This window comes from Notothenia rossii (assembly GCF_949606895.1).
Source record: "Notothenia rossii genome assembly, chromosome: 5".
Classification (NCBI taxonomy): Eukaryota; Metazoa; Chordata; class Actinopteri; order Perciformes; family Nototheniidae; genus Notothenia; species Notothenia rossii.
Genome location: NC_136903.1, coordinates 28,284,163 through 28,309,947, shown reverse-complemented (window position 1 = coordinate 28,309,947; position 25,785 = coordinate 28,284,163). Strand labels below are relative to the sequence as shown.

At 40.8% G+C, this 25,785-nt stretch overlaps 2 protein-coding genes and 1 long non-coding RNA gene across 6 annotated transcripts; 2 read left to right on the top strand and 1 right to left on the bottom strand.

Annotated features, from left to right (window-relative positions):
- Window positions 1-49: 49 nt before the first annotated feature.
- On the top strand, window positions 50-24,718 carry LOC307041712. Its single transcript, XR_013808858.1, has 3 exons — window positions 50-199; window positions 373-549; window positions 24,229-24,718. It is a non-coding gene; the product is annotated as an uncharacterized lncRNA (long non-coding RNA).
- Window positions 8,772-23,403, bottom strand: LOC307041710 (uncharacterized protein). Of its 4 annotated transcripts, XM_079685196.1 has the most exons (7): window positions 23,400-23,403; window positions 20,491-20,788; window positions 19,368-19,539; window positions 11,147-11,413; window positions 10,473-10,537; window positions 10,140-10,182; window positions 8,772-8,902 (listed from the first exon to the last, which is right to left on the bottom strand). In XM_079685196.1, the coding sequence occupies exons 3-7, from the start codon at window positions 19,537-19,539 to the stop codon at window positions 8,829-8,831; spliced, it is 621 nt and encodes a 206-aa protein (XP_079541322.1). In that variant the 5' UTR covers window positions 20,491-20,788; window positions 23,400-23,403; the 3' UTR covers window positions 8,772-8,828. The 4 variants fall into 4 exon arrangements, 3 of the variants coding, with proteins under 3 accessions (XP_079541322.1, XP_079541320.1, XP_079541321.1); XR_013808857.1 differs by lacking the exons at window positions 20,491-20,788; window positions 23,400-23,403 and adding an exon at window positions 20,315-20,470 and having other exon boundaries at window positions 10,140-10,183; window positions 11,147-11,432; XM_079685194.1 differs by lacking the exon at window positions 23,400-23,403 and having other exon boundaries at window positions 10,140-10,183; window positions 20,491-20,914.
- LOC307041709 (general transcription factor II-I repeat domain-containing protein 2A-like) lies at window positions 14,050-16,473 on the top strand. Its single transcript, XM_079685193.1, has 2 exons — window positions 14,050-15,092; window positions 15,192-16,473. The coding sequence occupies exons 1-2, from the start codon at window positions 14,499-14,501 to the stop codon at window positions 16,155-16,157; spliced, it is 1,560 nt and encodes a 519-aa protein (XP_079541319.1). The 5' UTR covers window positions 14,050-14,498; the 3' UTR covers window positions 16,158-16,473.
- Window positions 24,719-25,785: the final 1,067 nt, after the last annotated feature.

Below are 25,785 nucleotides of genomic sequence, written 5' to 3'. Positions count from 1 at the left end.
CAGTTTTGTTTCCGTTTCACTTTGCAGACAGCAACCAGGCAAGGCAAAGGAAGAGGAAGAGAATGAGAGAGCTGAAGAAGAAGCTTCTCGAGAAAAGTTGTGCAATACAACACCGGAGTGCAGGAAGAACAGATCGACGAGGAGTTGGCTTGCAGTCTGACAGAGGGCTACATCTTACCATGGGAGAGGCTTGGAAATGGTAGGATAATTGCTAGTTTGGCTTGTTGTTTTTTTAGTCTATACCAAAATATGAAAGAACCAATGCTATCGCTACAAAGATTTGTGTCTCAGAAATGAAAATCATTCTGTAATAATATAATATATGAATAAATATTCCTTGTCCACTACTCCATTCCTTTCCTCAACCTAAAGGCAATACCTTCAGGTTGAAGAGGTCTGTCTTTGACCAGGTAATGCTGGTCAGACGTTTGGAGGAGGAGCAGAGCATCCTGGTGAAAGAGATGTCGCAGCACATCATGTTCCTTCTGAAGGAAGTGCCAGAAGTGGAAGCACTCAGAGGACAGACTTTGGAGGGCATCAAAATCAGCAGTATGTCTGAGATCTTAACATTTGAATATTTTCATCACCTCTTCAACACATTGCATGTCTTACATAAGTAGAACACATCTGTCACTGTGTCAGGCCGAAGTGAAATAGTAAATTACTGAAACTATTCATTATCAAGATCATAATCGATTATTTTCTGTCTATTGACTAATTGTTAAGCACTATATAAACATTAATCAACATGTCCCATTTGGCACCCAATATATAGTAACATCCTTCAGTTTAAGATGGATTTACCTATTTTGTAGTGTTTTTACATTTGCAGCATTGTACAATGCAAAGAGATTTGCAATTGTCATGGTTTGTTTACATTGAGCCCTTTTGCTGTGTGATTATTCCTCTACAAATTTCGGTGACCTGACACAGGATGCTGCACATGGGCTCAAGACTGTCCTCAGTCGGAGGTGGCACTTCCTCAAAAGCCAACACGAACAGGCTGTACATACGTACAGCGGTATAGCCGCTAATGCCATGATCTTCAATTACAGCAGGACATTGAGGAGTCGGATGACAATGACTAAACTAGCCCTGAGTCTGAGGAAGAAGACCTGTAAAGGTTTCTGCCAAGCAACGCAGAGGCTCTGGGGAGCTCTTTCACAAGCGACGTGTCACGTCCACATGCTGGTGCACGCCATAATAATGACAAAACACATTTAAAACAAACTTAAAGCCATACAAAATAAAGACAGAATGCAGCGGCTCGTCTGGTCTTCAACCTTCCAAAACATTCCCACACCACGCCGCTCCTCCGCTCCCTTCACTTGCTTCCAGTAACTGCTAGAATCCACTTCAAGACAATGGTACTTGCGTACCATGCTGTGAATGGATCTGGCCCTTCCTACATCCAGGACATGGTTATACCGTACACCCCAGCACGTGCACTCCGCTCTGCATCGGCCAAATAGCTCGCTGCACCCGCACTGCGAGGGGGACCCAAGTTCCCATCAGCAAAAACACGTGGGTTTGCTATCCTGGCTCCAAAATGGTGGAATGAGCCCCCCATTGAAACCAGGACAGCAGAAAGCTTACACATCTTCCGGCGTAGACTGAAAACTCATCTCTTTAGACTCCACTTCGAGCGATATAATTATTAACAAATAATTACTAACAAAGAATTACTAACAAAGAACTACTAACAAAGTACTAACAAAGCACTTATATACTAACAAAGGACTGGCTTATCTAAAGCCAGTTGAGTAGCACTTTACATGTTTTGGCTCTATGAAACCTGATGTACTTATATGATTCTGCTTTCTTCAAGTTTGTATCTTCCTGGTCGAATGCACTTATTGTAAGTCGCTTTGGATAAAAGCGTCAGCTAAATGCAATGTAATGTAACATTATAAAACACTATATATGAGAAAGATATTAAACTATGCACTTGTTTCGCCCGAGTTCATAGTAATGTGAAAATGTGTTTATATTTTGTACTTCCATTTATTTAAAGCGCTTTGACTTGCTGATGTGTATGAAAATAAATGGCCTTGCCTTTATATTTAACTGCCTCTTATTACTCAAACAAATGCTATACAATGTCTTCTTGTCACTGAATTGTGTCATTCGTTGATTATGAACTATTAATGTGAATACATTGTAAATAGAGTTCATACAATAACATAATCCTTTATTAGTAACATGTGCATAATGCAGGGTAAATACCAACACATTCTCCCTCCCAACTCGTACTTCTAATGTTGTATTATTTTCAAAACCACACAGTGTTATTTACTCAACAATAAGACACAATTATCCTTGTGTTTATTTATTTGTTTGATTGTATAATGTCGGACATTTGGAGTCCGTCAGGACCGAGGGTCGGAGCCAGAGGCGTCAATTGGGTATGGCAAGGTATGGCAGCTGCCACACCTTGGCTCCAGGGGAAAATGTAAATGTTCGTTTTAAAAAAATAAATTTATGGAATTACTCTGTGTCAATTTGTATTGATTATTCTATTATTTAATACATATAAATTAAATACAAATGAAAATCAGAACAACACAATCGATTTCTCTAGTCTAGATATTATCTTTCCCAATACTTATCGTAACGTATCCCCCCTCCCTATCTTGAAATGTGGTATCTCCTGACGAGAAGCCGCCGGAGGTCAGAGCGGGTCATGTTATCGCGGTTTTTTTTATTTTTCGGCTAAGCTAATTAACTAAAATGAAAAGAAAGCAAAGAACTTTAGAATCTTTTTTTATCAAAAAAAAGGCAGGTGAAGGTGATGGCTCCAATGTTGCCCCAGCAGCAGAGGGAGAAGGACCAGGTAGTGAAGGTGGGATTCAAGCTGTTAACGAGGCTGTTAGCCACTCCAGCACCTGCGCCGGGGATGCAGATGCTAACAGGGAGACGGAGACTACATGCATGGAGGCTGAGAACTCGTCCACACCGACTTCTCGAATTGAATCCGAGTCTGAGTCCCCACCAATTTCTCAGATTGAAAGAGCTGGATCAGACGTGGACAGCGATAAGGAAGGTCAAGGCCCGGGTGCAGCAGCAGTAGCAGCCTCTGGGTCAACTGGAGCAGAGAAGAAGGATATTAGTGGATGTAAAACAGACGGACTCAGGCGTCCTCGTTTGACCCACTTCCCAACTAGAAATGGAAGACGCTTTAATGTCAGTGTGTATCAGGAATATGACTGGGTTGAATATTCTGCGCAAGAAGATGCAGTTTATTGCTTTGCATGCCGTCATTTTGGAGGAGCCTCAACTTTAACAGGTGACAGGCATGGACTGCGTGTGTTCATAGACACTGGATACACATGTTGGAAGAACATGAAAAAAAATCTCCGGGATCATCAAGGGAGCAGTAGACACAATTGTGCTGCATTAGCGTGGTCTAACTTTAAGGCTGTGATCAGCGGACATAAGGAATCCATCGCAAGTCGGATTGACGCAAACAGGACAGATGAGGTGCAGGAGAACCGGGCTCACGTCAAATCCTTGTTCAAAATCACGTCATTTCTGGGAAGACAGGCCCTCCCTCTCCGTGGCCACAACGAGAGAGATGAGGATGAAAATAAAGGAAATTTCCTTGAACTTTTGGACGTTATTGCAACAGATGACAGGAACGTGAAAAGCAAACAGGAACGCAGGTATGCGCACTATTCTTCCCCAGAAGCCCAGAATGATATGGTGAGAGTTATTGGGGAAAATATCAGAAGTATAATCATAAATGAAGTAGGAGAAGCACGGTACTTTTCAGTGTTAGTGGATGAAACGAAAGACCTGTCTAAGAAGGAGCAGCTGGCCATTTTGATCCGTTATCAACATGACGGGATTATAAAGGAAAGAGCCATTGGAACCTATCACATGAAGGACCTGACAGCTGAATCCCTGGCCCAGAAAATAATAAAGGAATTATCGAGTTTAGATATTCAGCTGTGTGTTGCACAATGCTACGATGGTGCAAGTGTTATGCGGGGTAATGTGCGTGGAGTGCAGGCTTTAATACGTGAAAAAGTGCCGCATGCAGCGTATATACACTGTCATGCACATAGACTAAATCTTGTGCTTGTGAGCTCGATAACTGAAATACCAGAGATGGCAGAGTTTTTTGGTGTTGTTCAAACACTATATACTTGTATTGCAAATAGCAATACCAGACACATGCTTTTCATTGAGGCTCAAAAGAAGTTGGGACACAACAAAATACTGCACTTGGAGCGCACCTGTCCCACTCGGTGGCTGTATTGGTATAGGGCTCTACAGAAGATAAAACTGCGCTACGAGGCTATACTAGCTGTGTTAGATGCCACTATTGACGCTCATGCAGAGGGTTCAACTGAAGCTGCTGGACTTCGGACAAATATGCTGACAGTCACTTTTGTTGTGCGTCTTCATGTCCTAGAAAAAATCTTAAATCTCACTTATGGACTGTCTGAACAGCTTCAGACAAAAGACATTGCAATCACGATGGCTTCCAACCTCATACGGAGTACTAAGGCCCAGCTGGAAAAGATGAGGTCAGATAAAGAGTACCAGGACACACTGAGCAGAGCCAAGGCATTTTCCACAGAGCTCGGCCTCCCAAGCAGCGACACTGCCCCTCTGCGACCAGCAAGAGCACGGAGTGTGTCCAAAGCCTTGGCAGGGTTTATTGTCGGATCATCCAGTGGCCAGAGACAAACAGGAGATGACCAAGAAAAAAGACTATACTTTGAAACACTGGACCGCTTCATCTCTGAGTTAGATCGCCGATTTACAGATAATGATGAGCTACTTAATGCTATCCAGGCATTTGATTGTTCATCTCCCCATTTCATGGATGTAGTTAAAATGAAACAGTTTGCACAACTCTATGATGAACTGATCGACACCACCCTTCTCAGTTCCCAGTGTCACACAGCAAAAGCTTTCCTTGAACTTGAGATGAAGGAGGACGTGGAGGAGGAGAAAAACATAATGCTGGCTTTGACACGACTGAAGACCATGTCTGTCGCTTTTTCAGAGGTCATCAAGCTATTCAAGATCGCAGCAACAATTCCTGTCTCCACTGCATCCAACGAAAGATTCTTTTCCGTTTTAAAAAGAGTCAAGACTTACCTGCGGACCACCATGAGCGATGACAGGCTCACAAACCTCATGTTGATGGCTGTTGAGCCTGCTGTTGTAAAATCCCTGGACGCAGATGAACTCGTCAATAACTTTGCTGCTTTGAGGACCCGCCGTTATCCACTTGTGGAATAATTAATAAAGTTCATCTCAAAGTAAGATACCCAAACATCTTATTAATATGATTTCTCTTTCTCTTTTCTTCTCCCTCCCTCCCTCTCCTCTCTCCCTCCCTCCCTCCCTCCCTCTCCTCTTTATATTTGGACTTTAACAGTTTACAGCAGTTTACCTGGTATGTTCACGTGATATTGTTGCAATTACATAGTGAATGAAGTGAACAGAAAGAGTGAAATTGTGTCAGAAAGGCTATTACTGCTGTCTAACCCTGCCGCTTGCTATCCATGGTGCTGAAAACGGATGCGTAACGGCGCATTTGACTGAATTGATTGATTGACGTGCGTAGTTAAGTGTTTGTGTCCATAGTTACTTGCGCTAGCGGGATGTGAGTGAGGCTGCATTTGAAAAAGTTCAAATGTTCCTAACCACACAGAAAAGCTACATAGCAGACTTGTCACTTTTGTTATGATTATTTGCTGGGCATGTATATTGATTGATACTGTAGTTAAGTCATGTGACTAGTAACCTTGCCATACCTTAGCTTTGGCTGAATTGACGCCACTGGTCGGAGCAGCTCATAGAAGTTGCTTTAGAGTATTTTACACCCGGAAGTAAGTATTCTCTCCGCTATGTTTGACAACCGCCGCGATTAGTCCTCAAGCTGTGATTGGATGTTGGAATGCGCCGAGTTTTACGACAATTACGCCGAGTGTCAAACAGCACTTTGAAATGGGATGGAACCACGGCAGACTATCCAAAACTGGACTCGGACGGGTCCACCCCCCCCTCCCCCACCCCGTCCCCAGAACTACACATGCTGGCTATTGTGTGTTTTGCAACATGTTCTATGGCACGTCTCTACTGGGAATTGTAGTGTTATAAGATCGTATTTCCCATAATTAGAAGTTGCCAGTATTAAACTGTGTACATCCCTGGAGATTTAGGGGATAGGAAACACTCAAATTTAAAACATATAATTAATACATGGGTGAAAATTGCTTGTGTCCATAATGGGCATCATTAATATATACCCACATGACAGCTAAGGTCAGAAGAGCTTTATTTAACAGCTGGTCTTATGTCTGTGACCCCTCCTGTTGTAAATTGATAAGCCTGAAACATGCGCTTGTCAAGGTTCAGAGGCACATTTAGCAAATATGGCAGTAGCCATCGATCATCTTAAAATAAGATATACTTTATTGATCCCAAGTTGGACATTTTTTCGTTACAGCAGCATGTGTAACAGTTGTAAATATGCGGTGGTGTTTATTTGTAAATAATTTAGTATAATCACACAAATTCTGTGTTTTATATTTAATAATTCTCTGTTCCTCATTTATTGAATGTTCAATGTTTAACAAGGTCAGAGATGAAAAAGGTCGGAGATGAAAAACGTGGGTCGCAGGTTCCTACTATAATAGCTTTGTCTGCCACAAAAAAGTAAAAAAAGTAACCACTTTCATTCAACTAGGCCAGTAGGTAAGGGCTTTCCACTGGATAATAACTGCAGCGATATATATGTTTTAGCTGAATACACTTTTAATCCTAATTGATGCAGTTAGTCACTTCTTTAATGTTTGTTCTTTCTGATGTAAAGTCAAGGTTGTAACTGTTTGCAATCAAGTTGTGGGGCGCTGAGCTGTTCCTTTGATTCTTTTGATATATGATAGTAGTATAGCAGATAGCTTTTTTCTTATTCAAAAGAGGCCTTTAGACCATTAGTTTGTCTGTCTGTGTCTCCTATTAATATCTAAGCCTGACAAAGTATTGATATATTGCTTTCCTGCAATGTTAACTACTGTAGGCTATGTTTAAGCACTTATTTTAACTGATATTATATTATATTGTCAGGTATTGAACATTCAATAAATAAAGAACACAGAATTATTAAATATAAAACACAGAATTTGTGTGATTATACTAAATGATTTACAAATAAACACCACTGCATATTTACAACTGTTACACATGCTGCTGTAATGAAAAAATGTCCAACTTGGGATCAATAAAGTATATCTTATCTTATGATGATCGATGGCTACTGCCATATTTGCTAAATGTGCCTCTGATTGGAACAAACCAACACATTCTCACTTATTAGTTTGTCTGTCTGTCTCTCCTATTAATATCTAATAATAAAAATATTAAAATTCAATAACGTGCTTCAACCACTAGGCTTGCTTTCTATCAGCTGTGCACCGTTATGGTGTAAATATCACCTATCTACCAATTGGATCAAATATAACAGTCAGCCGAATTAGTGTTGATACTGAAAGGAGACGTATTGCGTGAAAAGAAATCTAAGATGTTGTTTAATTGCTGACATATTTATGATTCACGTCACGTTTTCAGTTTTGGGGGCAGTTCTTCCTGTTTGTCCAGAAGCCTTCTCATCAGGGCTCTATAAATGCAGAACTACGGCAGATGTGTAATATTTAATGCAGCCGAACCGTGTATTATATTGCCGTTATGTCATGACCTCCAAAGAGAAAAGAAAGCAAACTCGGAATAAAGTATTGTTTTATTTTTTAAAAACTTTTCCGGATTTCACAGGAAACAGGGAGTTCGGCTAACTAAAATGTCCGTGCGGAAACAGCCGGACTCCCATAGATCCGATTACACACATTCCCTCAAAACTCACCTTTTCACTCTTGCCTTCAACTCCTAATCAACTAACCCCTTGCCTTTATTCCACCTAGCTTAGCACTTTCTACTTTTGTTGTTATTTTGTTTTACTTGCTTATAAGCGCTTTAAGCAGCAGGAAAAGCGCTTTATAAATGTAATCTATTATTAAATTAAAATAGACTACAAACAGTCTATTCTCAAAGGATTGAAGCATTGGCTACTTATTTCTTGATGTTTTGTGCTTTAAGCATTCTGTTATTAATGTTTTCAATAATGTACTATCATCTCAAGGACCCCTTGTGGGCTGCTTCTGTGTATTTCAATCAGGAGAGACTTCATTTTGTTTAAAGAACATTTATTGACACATGCCATACGATAAATGTTAAGTCTTTGGCGATTAGACCCCGATCCTGAAATGGTATATCTAAAGGGGGAAATGCAGCCGTGAGCATACTGTATAGGGAACCCCCCGGGGTCTAGACACTGGTGATGATGCTGAAGATCTGGATTTGATGAGGAGATGGGATGAAGAGGAGGTGTGATGAGGTCTTTGGATTATCTCTCCTGGCACTGGATGTGATGAAAGGAGGTGGATGGGGAGGAGGCGGGCGGCAGCATGAACACCTGAAATAACAGCTGACTGCCATTTTAAAGTTTGGCTCTAGCACGGTGATTGGCTGCTGGAGAATGAGGTGAAATGTAGTATGTTAAAGAGAACGACTGTGATGAGCTGATTATATGCAGCTGCGGAGTGAATGTATATATATATATATATATATACCCAGTCTTCCTGAAAGAACTTGCGCTGAGCTTCATTTTACATCAATATGCAATTCACCTGTGAAATTAATTGCCAGCGGCCATAAAACAAGGCATACAGGGATCCTTCAAGTCAAAAACAATGTACGTCTGTTGCAGTTGTTAAACTGTTGCACTTTAATTACATACAAACACCAAATCATTTTTATTTGCATTGCATTGGGATTTGCATGGGGTGGGAATCAGGCTGCTTGCCAGGATGGAGGCCAGGACATACCACTGAGAAAAAAATAAAATAAAGGGAGGGTGAAGAAGAATTAGTGAGCAGTAATACACATTCAATTGATTTTCATTAGGCTACTGTAACATTCTTATACTGTTTTATGAACGTTTGAAGACAAGTGCAGTGTTGTATGAAGTATTTGGTATTCCAGTGTATGGATGCAGCGATTAAAGGTAGGGTATGTAAGTTTGAGAAACCGGCTCGAGTGCGCTAGGATTTGAAAACACAAAGCAGGAAAAAATCTGCCACTTCCTTACAGAGCCCCTCCTCCAACACACACGAACACGCACATGACCAATGAGGGCACGAGATAAGTTTGTGCACAGATGGAAGGCTGAAAGGCAGGTAGGCCATCCAGTTATTTTAGCCGGGCCGGCTCAGATGATTGGTCGTGCTTTTTACAGTACTACGCCTTCCACAGAGGATATTTTTGTATGGATTTTTTGTCAAAGCACTTAAGATATTAATTGCTAACGGGATGTTAAGAGCATTCCATGGAATATAAAAAAAGTGTATCTCAAGCCGGTTTCTCAAACTTACCTACCCCACCTTTAACCAATGTCACTTTTAACAGTTCAGCTACACTGAGTGTTTTTGTTCTCACTCTCTAAACAACTACATTATGGTACGTTAAGGTTCCTTACAGCAACTGTTGCTCATTGACAAATATGGAAAACTGGTTAATCGGGTTAATAAAGGTAAATAGGCACAGCAGCTGAAAATGCCAAAATGTTGTGGAAAGATCCTATAAAACCTCGAATTATAAGTACACATTCATCCATCCTAAGTGTAATAATTGTAAAACCCTGACAAAGGTGATGTTTCCTCAGACTATTATCATAACATCAAAATGTAAAATCATTGCATCCCTAGAGCCTTACAGCAGAACATTTCAAGTGAATAATAACTACTCCAACAGGCACATTGTATTCCAAGATAAGGGATCAAATAGCATTTGATAGATGCGTTTGTTACGTTAAAATATGATCTGCTCAATAATAGGGTACTGATATATTACCCTTTGTTGTAGTTTACGGTTTCACCACTTGATTTTCACTGTTGTTAATTTGCACATCTGTAGATTAATGAACTTGTGTATAGCTGGTGCTACAGACAGCAGAACTTTTTGCATTTTTCTTTAACAAATGCCACCTAAGATAATGGCGTGCCAACAATTACCACAAATGTTAACAGCACACATAGATTTAATTGTACAAAAGCAAATTAACATACCAAATGGTGCAGGGCTCCCACTGGTAAAGGTGCTCCGTCCCCCTCTGTGGCAGGCAGACAAAGACATTGTACATCTGTATGTTATTTGAACGTTGAACTTTCACAAGTACTTATAATATATGTATTGTTAGAATAGTTTGCATATATTTAAAAAAATAGTCATGAAAAAAGACATCTGACCGACTAGAGGGATTTACAGGATGTTTACACAAATAGCTTAATATTGTGAATTGGACAACAGCATTCCTTCAAGGTAAGATAAAGTAATTGCTATACACATTCAGAAAAGTTCTCCAACAGCAAACACTGTCATCCAGGTAATCATTATCCTACCTTCCGGTTCCTTGTCCTTAGTATTTCGCGGACAGGGAACACCTCGAGTTGGTTGTGAGAGCAATCTGTAATTGTATGGAATACATTATTTGCACAAATGTGCAGAACAGGTAAAGTACGTTTTGTATAGGGCTCAACTCAGAATGCACAAACATTTCCACTGTGTGACATAAGCACATTTAGAGTTTCCTACTGAGAAATCACAGAAGTTTCAGAGTCTACACATGCTTTTATTCAAAATCTTAGCTTCTCTGCCATTCCTTCGGGATGTTGCTGTGTCTGCTAATGGACTGATTACATCTTACATTGCTTGCTTCCGAGTGGATTTGTTTTAGTCTTATATTCATTACACTGGGACTTGGGCTCTGTATCACTATATTACATTAAGCAAGGATGTGCAAGCTTTCCATTCAATTATAAAGTATAGAAAGGTTTTAATGAATGACTTCAGCTTATCAGACAACATACATACAGGTTACTCTGTTGTGTCTTTGTTTTAACTCCAAAATGTGCATTTGTGCTAAACATTAATATAGCATCCATGCATAACATTTGAAGGCAAATATGAGTCCGGCCTTTCATAAATCAATGTTTGGAACGTCTACAAAAATCGCAACATTAACTTACTGATGCTTATGTGGCATCTAAATGAGTAGAATACAAGCTAAACATACCTTTCATTTTGATGGTTCTTTTACGTTGCTGCCGCTTTGGTGGGATTTGGTGTGATGGTTCCTGGTGTGATGGTGGGTGGGTGATGGGAGCCTGGTGTGGTGGTGGGTGGGTGATGTGAGCCTGGTGTGGTGGTGGGTCTGCTGTTTCCCCTGGTTGCTGATCACATGGCACCAAATGTAAGATATAGCTATCGGTTGGGTTGGGTGGGTCTTGGGGTGGTGTTGGTGTGTCAGGGGTCTCTTCTTGATCTGGGTTGAGTGTTGTCCCTGAGTTTGCAGTACAAATCTGTTTAAAAGCCAACATATTTATTTATTTATTATGTATAATACCAAAATGTTGCATTGGTTAGTTATCTGTTCATATATATTTATACATATCCACATCTGTTTATACAACCATTTCATTCATGCCTCCCCATTAGGGATGTTAAGATTCACCAATTCGCATCGGTGCACCGGCATAAACGTTCAAGATGCGAGTGCACCGGTTGAAAGAGTGCACATCGGCTACAGTTTGGGTTGAACTCGCGATGCATCGATTGTAGCGTCTTTGCATTGGTAAAAAAACGACTCATTCATATAATATCCCCTCATCCTGTCAGCACTCAGTAGAGACGATCTCTGATCATTGCTTCGCACTATGGAGGCCGAGAGTCTCAGTTATCAACACACCGAAGTCGAAGAGAAAGAGAAACACAGCGTACCGAAAAATACCTACAAATGAAACGTTTGACAACACTTCGGATTTTTCAAGAAAGACGGTCAACTTGAAAAATCGCTCGCAAATTGTAAACGATGCCGTGCCACTTTAGTAGTACGAGGAATTTAGCGACGCACATAAAGAGGCGACATGGCTGTGGCTGAAAAGAGAAACCTGAAAGTTAGACATATGAGTGAAATCACTCAGTGAGGTGTTCTGTCAGAGAGAGTGGTGTTTAGCTTACAGCAGCCTGTGACTGCCAATAATAGTTTAAATGTCTTCCTTGTGAAAGGTTATTTGTATTCTTTATTGTTCCTATAGAAACCACTGCTTTCTGCTCACTGGTGAGTTAGCCTCTGAGTGTTAAGCACATCAGGCTGGCAGCTGTATGGGCATTGCACTATGGTAGTTGTTATTTGCACATTGTTAATCATGGGCAATGCATCCTTAAATTGTTTAACTGTGAGGTGTTATACAATTGTACTCTGGAGAGTTTTTTAAGGTCAAAAAGGTAAAAAATAAACAGCATGATGGGATGCGCAGTGCTAGTAGAGAGAACCAAATATGTAAAGCACTTTTTTGTTAATGTATGATTTGCTGCATATAAGGAATAAAACAAAAATCCTCTGTCGTACCATATTGAAGTATCATTATTTTGCATCGTGTTGAATCTCATCGTATCGCCCCGTATCGTATAATGTTGAATCAAATCGTATCGAACTGTATCGCAACAGGGGTGAATCGTATCGTATCGCATGATGTTTCAAATGTATCGTTAATGTATCGTATCGTTGGCAACGTATCGAGATGCGCATCGCATCGGCCTCAGTGATGGAGATGCACATCCCTACTCCTCATATTAGTATTTCATTTTACTTTCTGTTTCATCTTATTCTATTTTAGATGTATATATTTGACTTATCAATCAATCAATCAATCAATGTTTATTTATATAGCCCAATATCACAAATGTTACATTTGTCTCAGTGGACTTCACAGTTTGTACAGAATATCAGTATGACAATACGACACCCTCTGTCCTTAGACCCTCACATCGTACAAGGAAAAACTTCCAGAGAAAACCCAGTTTAAAGGGAAAAATGGGAGAAACCTCAGGGAGAGCAACAGAGGAGGGATCCCTCTCCCAGGACGGACAGACGTGCAATAGATGCCGTGTGTAAATTGAAAAGATAATACATTTGCAACATAGGTAGTCCAAATGTTTGGAAATGCATGTGTGTATAATAGGAAGATGAATCCTTATTACTCCTAATTAATCCTTATCCTTACTTATTCCTGCATGTTAATTTTGTACCTACGTTGTTGGACTAGTTTCTTCTTGCACTATTTTATTTCTTCTTGTACTGTTTGTATGCTGCATTGTTGGAGGAGCCTGGGAGTTAAGATTGTCATTGGCAACAACTACGCTGTAGCTGTGCATATGACAATAACACCTTTGAATATTAAATGTTTGAAAACAGGAACATGGAATACACACAAATACATTATAAAATATGAAATTAGGCCAATGTGCAAAACATGCAAAAAAAGACAACGCTAATCTACCTAAACTGTAAAAAAAAGTCAAATTGATTGAGTATGTTTATAAATATTTATAAATGTTTACAGCAATCAAACTGATCGCTTCAATATTTGAAAAAGTCAATGGTATCCCCCACACTGGGTTATCATTGGAAAATGGAAGTTTGATAAGTGAACAAAATGTATTTATTTAAGTTTTGGCCTGCAATATAATTAGGACTCATATGTGAGATTGTGCGAGAGCTGTCACTGGCTTTATTTCTAGACTTTGCTATCCATATGTGTAGGTGGGAAAGATGTGCTGGGTCAGGTCACTTGAGAAGACGTGTGTGGGGGCCGGAGTGTCTTCAGTGCGCTCTTTGTGCACCACAGAACGCATTGGAGACACAGTCTGGTCAGGGCTCGACATTAAGGACTGCCCGATGGCCCGGGGCCATCTAGTATTTAGCTCGGGCAATGAAGCCTTACCTGCTGGTTGCCCGATCGGGCAATCTATTATGCCAGTATCATGCAGCTCGCGGATCCAGTATGAGTGACCCGACAGTGAAACTAAACATATCTATAACTAGTTACGGTAGTTTGAGAAGTAATTAAAATAGCTACGAGTGATATTCTAACCCAGGGATGGGCAACTGGCGGCCCGCGGGCTGCATGTGGCCACCGCCCTCACTTTGGGCGGCCCGCGAGTCAATTTACAAAAATATATTGGTTTCACAGTTGTAAACAAGCAAATCATTTGAACCAGACCCCACTTGTAATTAATAATATTCACCGCTAGAGGGCGCTCCCCCCAAATTCATGAGGCCTGCAGCCAAGTGTATATTGTCTTCTGTTTACCTCGCGGCTTTCCTCCGTTAGCGGGAAAAGAAACATGAGCGCCCAAAAAAGAAAACTGAACCTAGAAAACCGTCTCTTTCAGCCAAAATGGGAAATAGATTATCTGTTTACAGAATTCAAAGGCAAACCTATGTGTTTGGTGTGTCTTGAAACTAAATCGGCAATGAAGGACTACAATTTAAGTCGCCACTACAACAGCACCCATAAAGACAAATATGAAAAGCACACAGGAGCTGCCAGAGTCGCCATCGTTGCTGACCTGAAAGGGAAAATATGCAGCAGACCTTTTTTACCAGAGCCACGACTACACAGCAATCGTCTCTCACGGCGTCTTATGCCGTTTCCCTTGAGCTTGCTAAAGCTAAAAAGCCCCTGTCTGACGGCGAAATGGTGAAAAGTTGTGCAGTCCAGATGGCTAAAGCATTCGGAGATGACAACATGGCTAAAAACTTTGAAACCGTCTCTTTGTCCCGTCGGACAGTGACACGAAGAATATTTGAAATACAAAATCATGTCGAACAAAAGGTAAAACAAGTCATGCATGACTGTGCATACTTTTCCTTAGCGTTGGATGAGAGCACTGATGTGACTGATGTGAGCCAGCTTCTCATCTACACACGGGACATTAACAGTTCATTTGAAGTGCACAAGGAGTTATTGAAACTGGCTTCTTTGCATGGCACTACCAAAGGACAAGATATTTTCGCCGCTGTTGAAAATGTTGTAAGTGCGCACGGAGGATTTCACAAGCTCTCAGCTGTTGTTACCGATGGTGCGCCAGCAATGCAAGGAAAGCGCACTGGATTTGCCGGCCTCCTCCGCCAGAGTGGCGTTGACTGTCCAATAGTGCACTGCATCATACATCAGGTGGGTAACATTATTGTTATCTATTCTAATGGTTTTGAATGTGGGCATTCTTTGTAAAAAAAAAATCAGGCTAAATCAAATTTCGTTTTGATATTGCAGGAGGCTCTGTGTGCCAAATCAACGAACGTTAGCCATGTCATGGATTTAGTTACCAAGACTACTAATCTCATTCGAGGAGGGAACCAGTCTCTCAATCACAGGAAGTTTATAGCCTTTTTGGATGAAGTGAACGCCGCATACGGTGATTTACAGATAAGGTGGATGAGCCGTGGAAAATGCTTGGAGAGGTTTTCCCTGTGTTCATCAGAAATCCCTGTGTTCTTGGAGGACACCATCCAATGTGATACAAGTGCGTACTGCGCAAAACTCAGGAATACAGATTTTCTTCTCGACATGGCTTTCCTTGCGGACATTACCTCGCATCTTAATCACCTGAATATGCGGTTACAGGGAAGATGCCAAACCGTGTTGGATCTATATGCGCACATGAACGCATGCGTTACTAAACTGACTCTGTTTAAAGACGGATTTTCAGCCGACCGTCCTAATCTGGCGCACTTCCCGTCATGTGAAGAGATGCGCAAAGATGCCCCCGAATGTGAGAAAACATTACCCAAGTACAGAGCCGACATAGAAACACTGCAGCAGCAGTTTAAGAAGCGCTTTCAAGATTTCCACACCATGCAGCCACGCATCGAGTTATTCACTAACCCCCTCTCGGCTGCAATCATCGAGCAGCCCCCTGAGTTGCAGCTTGAAATGTGCGAACTACAGTCAGACCCCTTTCTAGCAAAGCGCCAGGAGAGGGGAATTTCCTTTTGGAGACTGCTACCCGAGTCCCGCTTTCCACTCCTCAGGGATTTTGCGCTCTCAATGGCCAGCATGTTTGGCAATACTTACATCTGCGAGAGCAACTTCTCTATGATGAAGCACATCAAGTCAAGGGAGAGAAACAGACTGACAGATGAGACACTGTTCCATCTCATGCAAATCGGATGTACAAATGTTGATATTGACATTCAGTCTATTGTGCAGCAGCAGGAGAGGCCACAAGTATCTCATTAAGATGTATAGCTTACTGATCCAGCTGTGGGTGAAGTTCAGAAAAATGCATATGTTCTTGGTTTTATGTATGGAATGTGAGGGAAGCATAGAAACACAATACGAAGATGAATATTCGTTGTTAAACTCAGTGTTAGTGTTTGGTACAATAAACATTTATTGCCTATATATATTTAGTTATTTTCATTAAATTAGTAGCTAAAGTTGGCTATTTAAATGTTGTGGATATAGTATCCTGCCGATGGAAGTGAATGGTCACGAAGTGGCCCTCTGGTAGTGAGGAAATTTTTTTTTGGCCCTCACAATCCTCAAAGTTGCCCATCCCTGTTCTGACCTGAAGTGTGTGTTTTGTCCGCTCACCGCTGCATGTGATCATGCAGAGCTGCGTGTTGACTCGTCAGCAGCAGCTGATCTCTCTCTCCCGTCAGATTAAACTTCACTCACGTTTATGTCCATATCGATCAGATCCAGCTAGTTCTAGCTAATGATGGGACTACCTGCTTATTAAAAGACACCTAAACTAATAAGTGTCGCTATGCAACCGGGTGAGGCCAAAAAGTATAGCGCAGCATTATGCATTTGTTTACATGCCCACCGGAACCCCGAGGCATTACCAACAGATCAACGCACAATCAACCCAGACAGGACATCTCTTTCTCCACATTACGTGTTAGACATTAGAATTGACTACTCTTGTCTGTCACATACTCTTCTTGTCTGTCACAGAAGTGGCGCAACTGAAGCGGTATTGCGCTAAAGGGAAATTATTTTGACCGAAGAGTTTTAGATTTGCCGGCTAACGGGAACTCCGACGTCACCATGTTGTGTGCTTCGCGGATGCGCTCGGCTCCTCTCGACTGCTGCTCGGGTCTGCTCGGTCAGCTTCCGGATGAGGAAGCATTCATTCGACCAACTTACAGTAGATAACATTATAAACATTTTTAACAGGGGCCATAATAGTGTAAATAATGTTTGTTTTGGCAGTTACAACTGAATGTAATGTTTTCTACTTTTTTACATCTGGGAAGGCATTTGCCTTCATCAGATGGAAAGTGTATTGACCAACAACTTAAGTATTTCTTATAGCTATGCAGGGCATGCAAGCAAGCAAACAAGAACAAACAAACAAGTGAAATGAAGAATAAAATTGAAATTGTACAATATAATATTGTGGTAGTTCATCTTATAATTCAGTCTAGAGAATGCACCAGACAGCATCTACAGTAAGACCTGGAAAAATCTAAATGTTCTAGGAGGAGCCAGGGCCGGCCCTAGACTTTTGGGGGCCCTAAGCAAGCTTTGGCTTGGGGGCCCCCTCACTCTAGCGCGTTCTCACTACACACAACACGGAACCAACTTTTGTCTTATGATGTTAGCATAAGCACACATATTGTATAAATAAGCATATAAAAACCGTGGACCTAACGTCCTCTAAGGGGGTCCTCACCTCCTCTAGTGGGCATGCTCCCCCGGGAAGATTTTTTTTTTAATATTGAAGTTAAAAGCATCAATCTGGTGCACTTTGAGAGAAAAATTAAGAGATCTATGGATACATATCTCAACACCCATATGAAACAGAACTGTGAACAGATTTTTCTTTATGGATATCTTACAAATCACTTAAACTGTATTCTTGTTTTTTCATATAGTATTTCATAACTCTTTTTCATTTATTCTCTCTGGCTGTCCATCATATAATGTTCACATAGAAACTAGCTGTCAATAGGAATATACATTTAGATTATATGACAAAGTGTTTATTTAATATATCTGGCTAGCTATAGCTACTTGCTAACGGTTTAGCTTACCCCCGTGATTCAAAGTAACGTCAACGTAGCTGTAATTTATGCTTTGCTTACATGTTCGCATAACTTGGAAGTTTACTGACATTTACATACCTTGTTTACCTGGCTCAAGTGGTGGCTCTGGGGTTGTTGTGTGAGCCACCACTTGAGAATTGTTGTATTTTTTAAGAAAATGTTTCCTTATGTCCATCTTCAAAAACTCTGAGTCCGACTGACAGTTTATTTTAAACATTGTCACAGCTCACATGATAGGTACCTGTCAGCCAATAAGACAGATGTTTATTTCCATTCAACTCTCTGGTTGGTCTGGTGTCTTGCCTCTGTTGCATTCACTGAACACGGGAAATTACAATCCTGCCGTCCTCTCTTGTGTCATGATGAGGTTCAGGTAAAGCACGGTTAATGTATTATATTATTGACTCAATAATATAATACATTACTTTGAGAGTAGGCAATCTAGGCATATTAACACAATTAATTAAACATACTTATCACGGCGACGGTGTACTGAGATTTATTTATTTTTTAAATAAAAAATAAATGTTTTTTTTTTTTTTTTGCTAGGGGGCCCCTTAGTGGCTGCGGGGCCCTAAGCGGCCGCTTATGTCGCTTAATGGGTCGGGCCGGCTCTGGAGGAGGCCCCCCAAATCCTTCGTGCTATTTCGTCCGCGCGCATTTTTCAGGGCAATCTCTATTGGGCTCAGGGCCATCTGTAAATTAGCTTATAATATCATGCACTGCTGGTACTTGCATCTGTTCTGCTATTGTTTACTGCTATTTCATGTTATCTTGGATTTTTTTCATCAGCTCCACAACTGACCACGAGTGTCAGTACTATACTGTTTCAACCATCTCCTCTGCGCTCCGATAGTGGGGAATGTGATGGCGACAGTGCTGATGAAATACTAAGTGGAATTTGATTTGAGATTTGAGTTGGCTTACTTCTTTTACAATTGAAAGATGCTTATGGAATTAGTTATGGCTCACAAGCATATGCACAAATAACACTGATGGTTTGAATGTAGGATCTTTAAGAAACGTGTGATATTAACTGAAATTAAATATGTGGGAGGTTATATGTATAATGATGCTTATAACATGTATTTATACAATCTGGCTTCAATTCACCACCTCACAATATGCATAGACAATTTCCCCTGTCACCCTAATCTTCTGTCAAAAAATATATAGATTACAACTTTTGCATGGGAAGTGGCATACACCTCTTTCAAGCCCTGTTTTGTGCATACATAACAGTTATAAATGAGACCCCAGCTCTTTAAAATGACTCTCTTTGTTGCTTTGAAATAAACAGGACAAATCAACACCACACATTGTATAACAGATAGTCAATATATATATGCATGAGTGACTCGTGCAGATGGTTATTAAATAAATGCAATCTCACCTGCAACCATCAGATTGTAGATGACCTCCACATTTTCGAGGCATGTCTTGGCGTATGTGGTCAGCTGGGCATGCGTGGGCATCAACACCTTTGTTTTAGATGCCACCCTCTTGCTAAGGGGATACGCCAACAGCAGCAGGGGCTTCAAGCCAAGGGCATGCAACTTTTCCATCTGGGAAAGTAATTGTTGAGAGGTAGAGAGATCAATTAGATAAATACACAAAACTGTTGTTTACATTTGTTGAATTTATCTGCAAGCTTGCCCTGAAGTAGCATCAAAATAAATCATCTACACTAATATCCTGGCATCATAATAAAAACAATGATTTGTTCATAATGTTTTGTTGAATACATTTGGGATTTTTAACTTATGAGACATTTCCTAAACTTCCTACACATAATAGTTAATTCTGTTTGAAAATCATTAATCATTAATTATATTCTCATTAAAGGTAGGGTATGTAAGCTTGAGAAACCGGCTCAAGATACACTTTTTGTTATATTCCATGGAATGCTCTTAACATCCCGATAGCTATGAATATCCGAAGTGTTTTGAAAAAAAATCCATTAAAAAAATTCATCTGTGGAAGCCGTGGTACTGTAAAGAGACTAATTATTTTAGCCGGCCCGGCTGTATAACTGGACGGACTACGTGCCTGTCAGCCTTCCATCTGTGCACAAACTTATCTCGTGCCCTCATTGGTCATGTGCGCGTTTGTGTGTGTTGGAGGAGGAGCTCGGTAAGGAAGTGGCAGATTTTTTACGGCTGTGTATTTTCAAATCCTAGCGCACTCGAGCTGGTTTCTCAAACTTACATACCTTACCTTTAATGATACAATTAATACTGTGGATGTGAAGCAATACCAGTTAATTTATAATCCTCTGACAAAGTAATAAAACTACTTTTCACACTTTTGGTGAATGAGATAATTCTGTAAACTACATACCAGAATGGCGGCGTCATCAATAACGTGGGACTTGATTCGGTTTTTTGTCATTGATGACAACCACTGCTGCTGCTGGCTTTGGAATTTTTCTATTTTCTTTTTCAGTCTCAAATTTTTGGGCTGTGTATGGTTACATACTGGGCAGATTTTATTACCACAGTAAATACTTTGCTTACAGCTTGGGCAGGTCTTTTTTTGGGATCCTCCAGCCATTCGTAGGAGTGAGAGAGTGAGTGATTAAAAGAGAAAGTGAGAGAGAGCGATTGAAAAAGAGAAGGTGAGAGAGTGATTGAAAGAGAAAGTGAGAGAGTGATAGAAAGAGAGACAGTGAGAGAGAGAGTGGCTCTTAAAAGTACCGTTGGTTTTATGTGTGTGTGTGTGTGTGTGTGTGTGTGTGTGTGTGTGTGTGTGTGTGTGTGTGTGTGTGTGTGTGTGTGGATATGTGTGTGTTGGTGATATAGAGTTGTAAAGAAGCTGTAAAACAGGAAAAATAAAAACATGATCAGGATTATTTAGAATAACAGTAACATCTGTGCATTACTCTATTATGCAATAATAATTTAGTATAATTTATACTGTGCATATTGTTATATTATGAGGGACATGGCATACAAACAATACAGACACAATATACAAACAATACACAAAATGAAGAGAGTGCAATAATAATTAATCTGTGCATTACTCTATTATGCAATAATAATTTAGTATAATTTATATATCTTATATCTTCTACTATATATTTTAATTGTCCAATGTAACAATCCCAATGTCCCCACTGGCCAGTCAAATTCTCTGGAAAAACTCCAGGTCCACATTTCTGTTCCGCTCCATCGCCGATTCCACTATTACAACTCTGTGTTGAAAGCTGTCTTTATAACACATGGGCAAATACAAGCATTTAAACATATTTTTCTAACAGGCACCTCCACTATCCAACTGTGCCGGGGACAGCTAATGTCATTTAGCTGTATAAACTATAAATGCTATCCAGCTGTATAAACTATCAATGCTATCCAGCTACAAACTTTAACCGGAAAGCCGGAGGCTAGCTGAACGTGGCCGCTAGCTTGCGCGTACCCCAGCGCAGTATAGACTGAGAGTTATGTCATCTCCGTTCACTCCAATGGACCACTTTTTTACAGCAATGGCGGATCGTGGAGCCTCTCAATCGTTCCCCGGAAGTTAGCGCCAAGGCTAGCAGAGCTGTAGAGTTGCAGCATAATAGACCGTTCGTGACGGACTTTTAAAGGTAAGAAGAAGCTTAAAGATTTATATTGCGGATATTATCAGTACATCTGATTCAAATTAACATGTGTATTAAAGGATGTCAGTGGATTATCCCTAAATTAGTAGATTTAGGGAACGTTTACAGATAACAGATTAAGCTAGGATACCATACCATAGTACCATACACTATACCATAGTGGTTGAATACACAGTATTAGGAAACACTTTATACTTACTGGACATGTTATACTCATTATATACTGTATATAAAATATGACCAAGAATGTGAGACAACTTTATAGAAATTCATATCACATCTGTTACTGATGCCATTTGTCATACTTTGTTAAACTCACAAATAATAAAGTTCCATAACTTCAGTTGGGAACAAAGACCACACCTTATCTCCCCAAGGCAATTTCCCATCCAATAGGTGTGCTATATAGATGTGTATAACCCTTTCTCCTGTCTGTTACTCCCTCTTTCAGCACAACAACCAGAGGGGGATTCAATGGAGCCTGAATACCTGCACTGAGACCCTCACCCTGCACCCTGAGTCTCAACTCTCAGTGTTTTTCAAGCCTTTCCCTGTTTTTTTGTATTAAACAAAACATTAAGCATTCCCAATGGTGTGGTTTTCGTTTTGTGAAAAAGTGCAAATGCAGTGTTTGTATACAATAACCTAACCTCACATATTTTTTTGCTGTTGGTCATGAAATTGCTCCTGCTGACTTGTGCCAGCCATTTTTTCCTCCGCTCTTTGTCAGTGGGGAAGCCGTACATTCGTACTCCTTTCTCAGAGCGATTTGAGCATCCCCAGGCAGCACAGCAAACCATGGTGGCGACTAGGAGGCAGCACAGCAAACCAGGACAACACGGAGGAAAAGGCACAGACAAACTGCATGATATGCTATTCAATGTTTATTGAATTCCATGTATTTGCAATGGATGTTCCTAAAACAACACATTTAACATCATCATCATCATCATCATCATCATCATCATCATCATCATCATCATCATCATCATGCTGCTGCTGCTGCTGCTGCTTCTGCTGCTGCTGCTGCTGCTGCTGCTGCTGCTGCTAGTCCTTTGATAGTCACCTGTCGGTCTCCTGTCCTTTCTGAAAGCCATAAAGATGACATTAGTCATTTCGATAACTTGTGTCCTCAATTACCATGGGATTACTGAAACTACCATGAATTTAAGAAAATGGTAGAAATTAATCTAATCTGAATTTTGAAGCATTCCTTTAGATCCCCTCCCTCTAAATATATCAATAAACATTAGAAAGTGATGCTCCTGACTACTATACAAGTTTAAGAAGATAATATTGGTTTGAAAGAATTCAAAGCTATAAATAAACAGCAACAGGCTCTTTAACCAAGGCACTGTTAGCCTAACATGTAAACTAGTTGTTCACACTAATCCTAATATTATCACTTAATATTAGCAAATTCTATTTTATTTTTAAAAACATATTGATGTAAATACATATACATATCGATTTGTTGTATAAATATTGCAAATCAAAACCTTTATTCACTAATAATTACCAAAAGTCGAAGTTCTATCTCCTGTTATCAATGCATTCACATTGCCCGCCATGAACTTCCGGGGAACGATTCTCGTCTGCATGAACCACGTGACAATAACCGTTTTTGGACTTCCGCTGTCGTAACTCTTCTATCTATACGGCGCTGGCGTACCCTATTGTAAAAGCTAAACACACTACAAAACTCAAAATAATATCCAGGAATGAAACGCTATAGAGACTGTGCTACATTGGAATAAATAAAAGTAATATCATTTCGTGTTTTAAAGAAATAAACTCCCCTTGATTTTAGATACTTACTGTAGTCCGTTGTGAGATGAAATGAATGAAAGTGACGTGATCGTGGGCAACGTCACGTGGCTACGTCACTGCCGTCGAGCGTGACATAACGTTGCCGTGGTAACGACGGCATCTTCTTCTGGTTTATCGTTGTTATAAAAAAAATGATTATTATTACTATTAATGATCCAATATGAATGTAATTGTCTTTTAAATAATGTAAACTAAAGGGAACAATCTAGTTGACACAGCTGAAGCTCTGGCCTTCCTTAAAAAATAACTAATTTAATAAAAATGCACCGTTTTTTGAGAACAAACATTGGTAAATAATGCACCATAATACATTCTGACGAAAAATACAAATTATTATGAATACAAATAAAATAAAAGAAGCCTCCCGTGAGTTACTACAAGCTATAAAGTAGATTTTTAAAACGTTTTATATAATGAAAAGCTCACTGCAGGACGTTGTAGAAATGCGTGTGTGCACCACGACAAATGAACCTCATTCACTTTACATTGGGGTTGTTTGCGTGGTGCCGACACGCAAATATAAAAGATTCCGTGACTCCAACACGCAATTCAGTGTTAAGGAGTCGTGGAGGAGTCACGCATTCTGGTGAGATCAGGTTGATTTATTCACAGGTGTCTTTAACCTGGAAGTTGCTCTTTAAGGATATTGTATGTTGTAGCCTACTTTTGGAGCAGCCTGGGACTTCAGATATTAAATGCCAATCTGCGCTGTAGCTATTGTATTTGACACTAAACCTTGAATCTTACATTTGTACAAGCTCAAGAGAGTTTAGCTTTTATATGACAAAATTAATGTACTGCATTTTTCCCTTAACAGGTCAATCATTCCCAGGCTTTGAACAGGAAACCAACATCTCCATGGATTGTGGTGCAGGAGGACGGGACAGTGGTGATGGCGCATTGTACATGCATGGCAGGGTTAGGAGAGGTTTGTTCCCACGCAGCAGCACTTACGTTTACAGTTTTGGCTGCTGTTGAGAAGAGAGAAAACCAGACATGCACAGAGAAGCCATGCACACGGACACAGCCTAGCACTAAAATGGTGAAGTACGATGAGGTGTCTAACATCTTCGCCATTAAAGAACAAGTTCAAACCGAAGACCTGTTTCAGCACATGAGACCATCTGCTGATGATTTCAAGTTATTCTGTGAACAACTCCACCAAAGTGAAGAACAAGAGACAAAGCCCAAGAAAAGTGCTATCCTGTCGGTCATTGAAGGCCATTCCCAAAGATACATGCCAAAGACTGTACAACTGGATCTGCCAACACCCCTTACCAGTCTGTATCTGAAGAGTTTATCGCCGGCCACTAGAGGGCAGTGTCACTGCTGTCGCTGCCCGGTTATGCCGTGCTCTGACCCGGTAGTGCCGAGCGGCCATTTTAGTTCACACATTGTTCATTCACTCCGCCTCGAGTTGAGACGTTCGTCCACTCATTCATGTAAGACTGTTTCCACTATTATATTATACTATATATTATACTATATGTATATTATACTATTATACTACTATACTCTGTGTCGTGGTATATATTTGTGTTGATTAAATTGCATGGATGTAATACTTTGTCAGCTTATCTTGCTGCATTACTCTGTTTCAGGGTGTCGTCATCCTTGTCAATAAATTATCGAAACTGACATTGAGGAGTGTGTTTCTTCATGACGACACCTTGGTCGTTGTTGGATGCCCTGTCCCCGGCTGCGAGTTCAAATCCGATGACTTGTCTGAAGCACTCGTCATTGCTATATTGACGATTCATGGATGTAGCCACCAGCACGCAGCGCCTGTCATGGCCGCGCCAGCCCAGGCCCCAGCCCCTCGTGGCCCGAGACTCGATCGGCCCAAAGTTGATGTGGGCGTGTCAATAGAGGAATGGAACGTGTTCATCCGCCATTGGAACGTATTCCGCGCCGGCTCAGGCATAGGTGACGCCCAGGCCCCCTTCCAGCTGTTTCAGTGCGCTGGGCCTGTACTTGGAGACAGCCTGTTGAAAGCCGTCCCTGACGCCGCTTCCGGACCCTTGCCAGACCTAATCACCGTCATGCGTTCCCTAGCTGTCATCCCAGTCGCTACATGCGTCCTGCGCACCAAACTACTTCAGTTACGCCAGGAACGCGACGAGGCATTCCGCGCATTCGCTGCCAGAGTGCGGGGTAAAGCAGAGACATGTGCATATAATTCGGTATGCGAGTGTGGTAAGGACGTTGACTATACCGACCACATTATCCGCGATGTGCTGCTCAATGGCATCTATGACTCGGACATACGCCGCGAGACGCTGGGGACAACTGACGTCCTGGTCAAGCCAGTTAACGACGTAATTGCACTTGTCGAGAAGAAAGAGATGGCCCGTAACGCTCTCCCGTCGTCCTC

Excerpts from the sequence above, each read along its gene's own strand:
- LOC307041710 (XM_079685194.1), bottom strand. The coding sequence starts at position 20,814 with ATGTTTTTATTTTTCCTGTTTTACAGCTTCTTTACAACTCTATATCAC. Across the intron at positions 19,540-20,490 it reads AAAAAAGACCTGCCCAAGCT|ATGGAAAAGTTGCATGCCCT; the intron begins GTAAGCAAAGTA and ends TTACTTTCCCAG. Across the intron at positions 8,903-10,139 it reads TGGGAGCCCTGCACCATTTG|TGGTATGTCCTGGCCTCCAT; the intron begins GTATGTTAATTT and ends TTTTTTTCTCAG.
- LOC307041709 (XM_079685193.1), top strand. The coding sequence starts at position 14,499 with ATGCAGCAGACCTTTTTTACCAGAGCCACGACTACACAGCAATCGTCT. Across the intron at positions 15,093-15,191 it reads TGCACTGCATCATACATCAG|GAGGCTCTGTGTGCCAAATC; the intron begins GTGGGTAACATT and ends TTGATATTGCAG.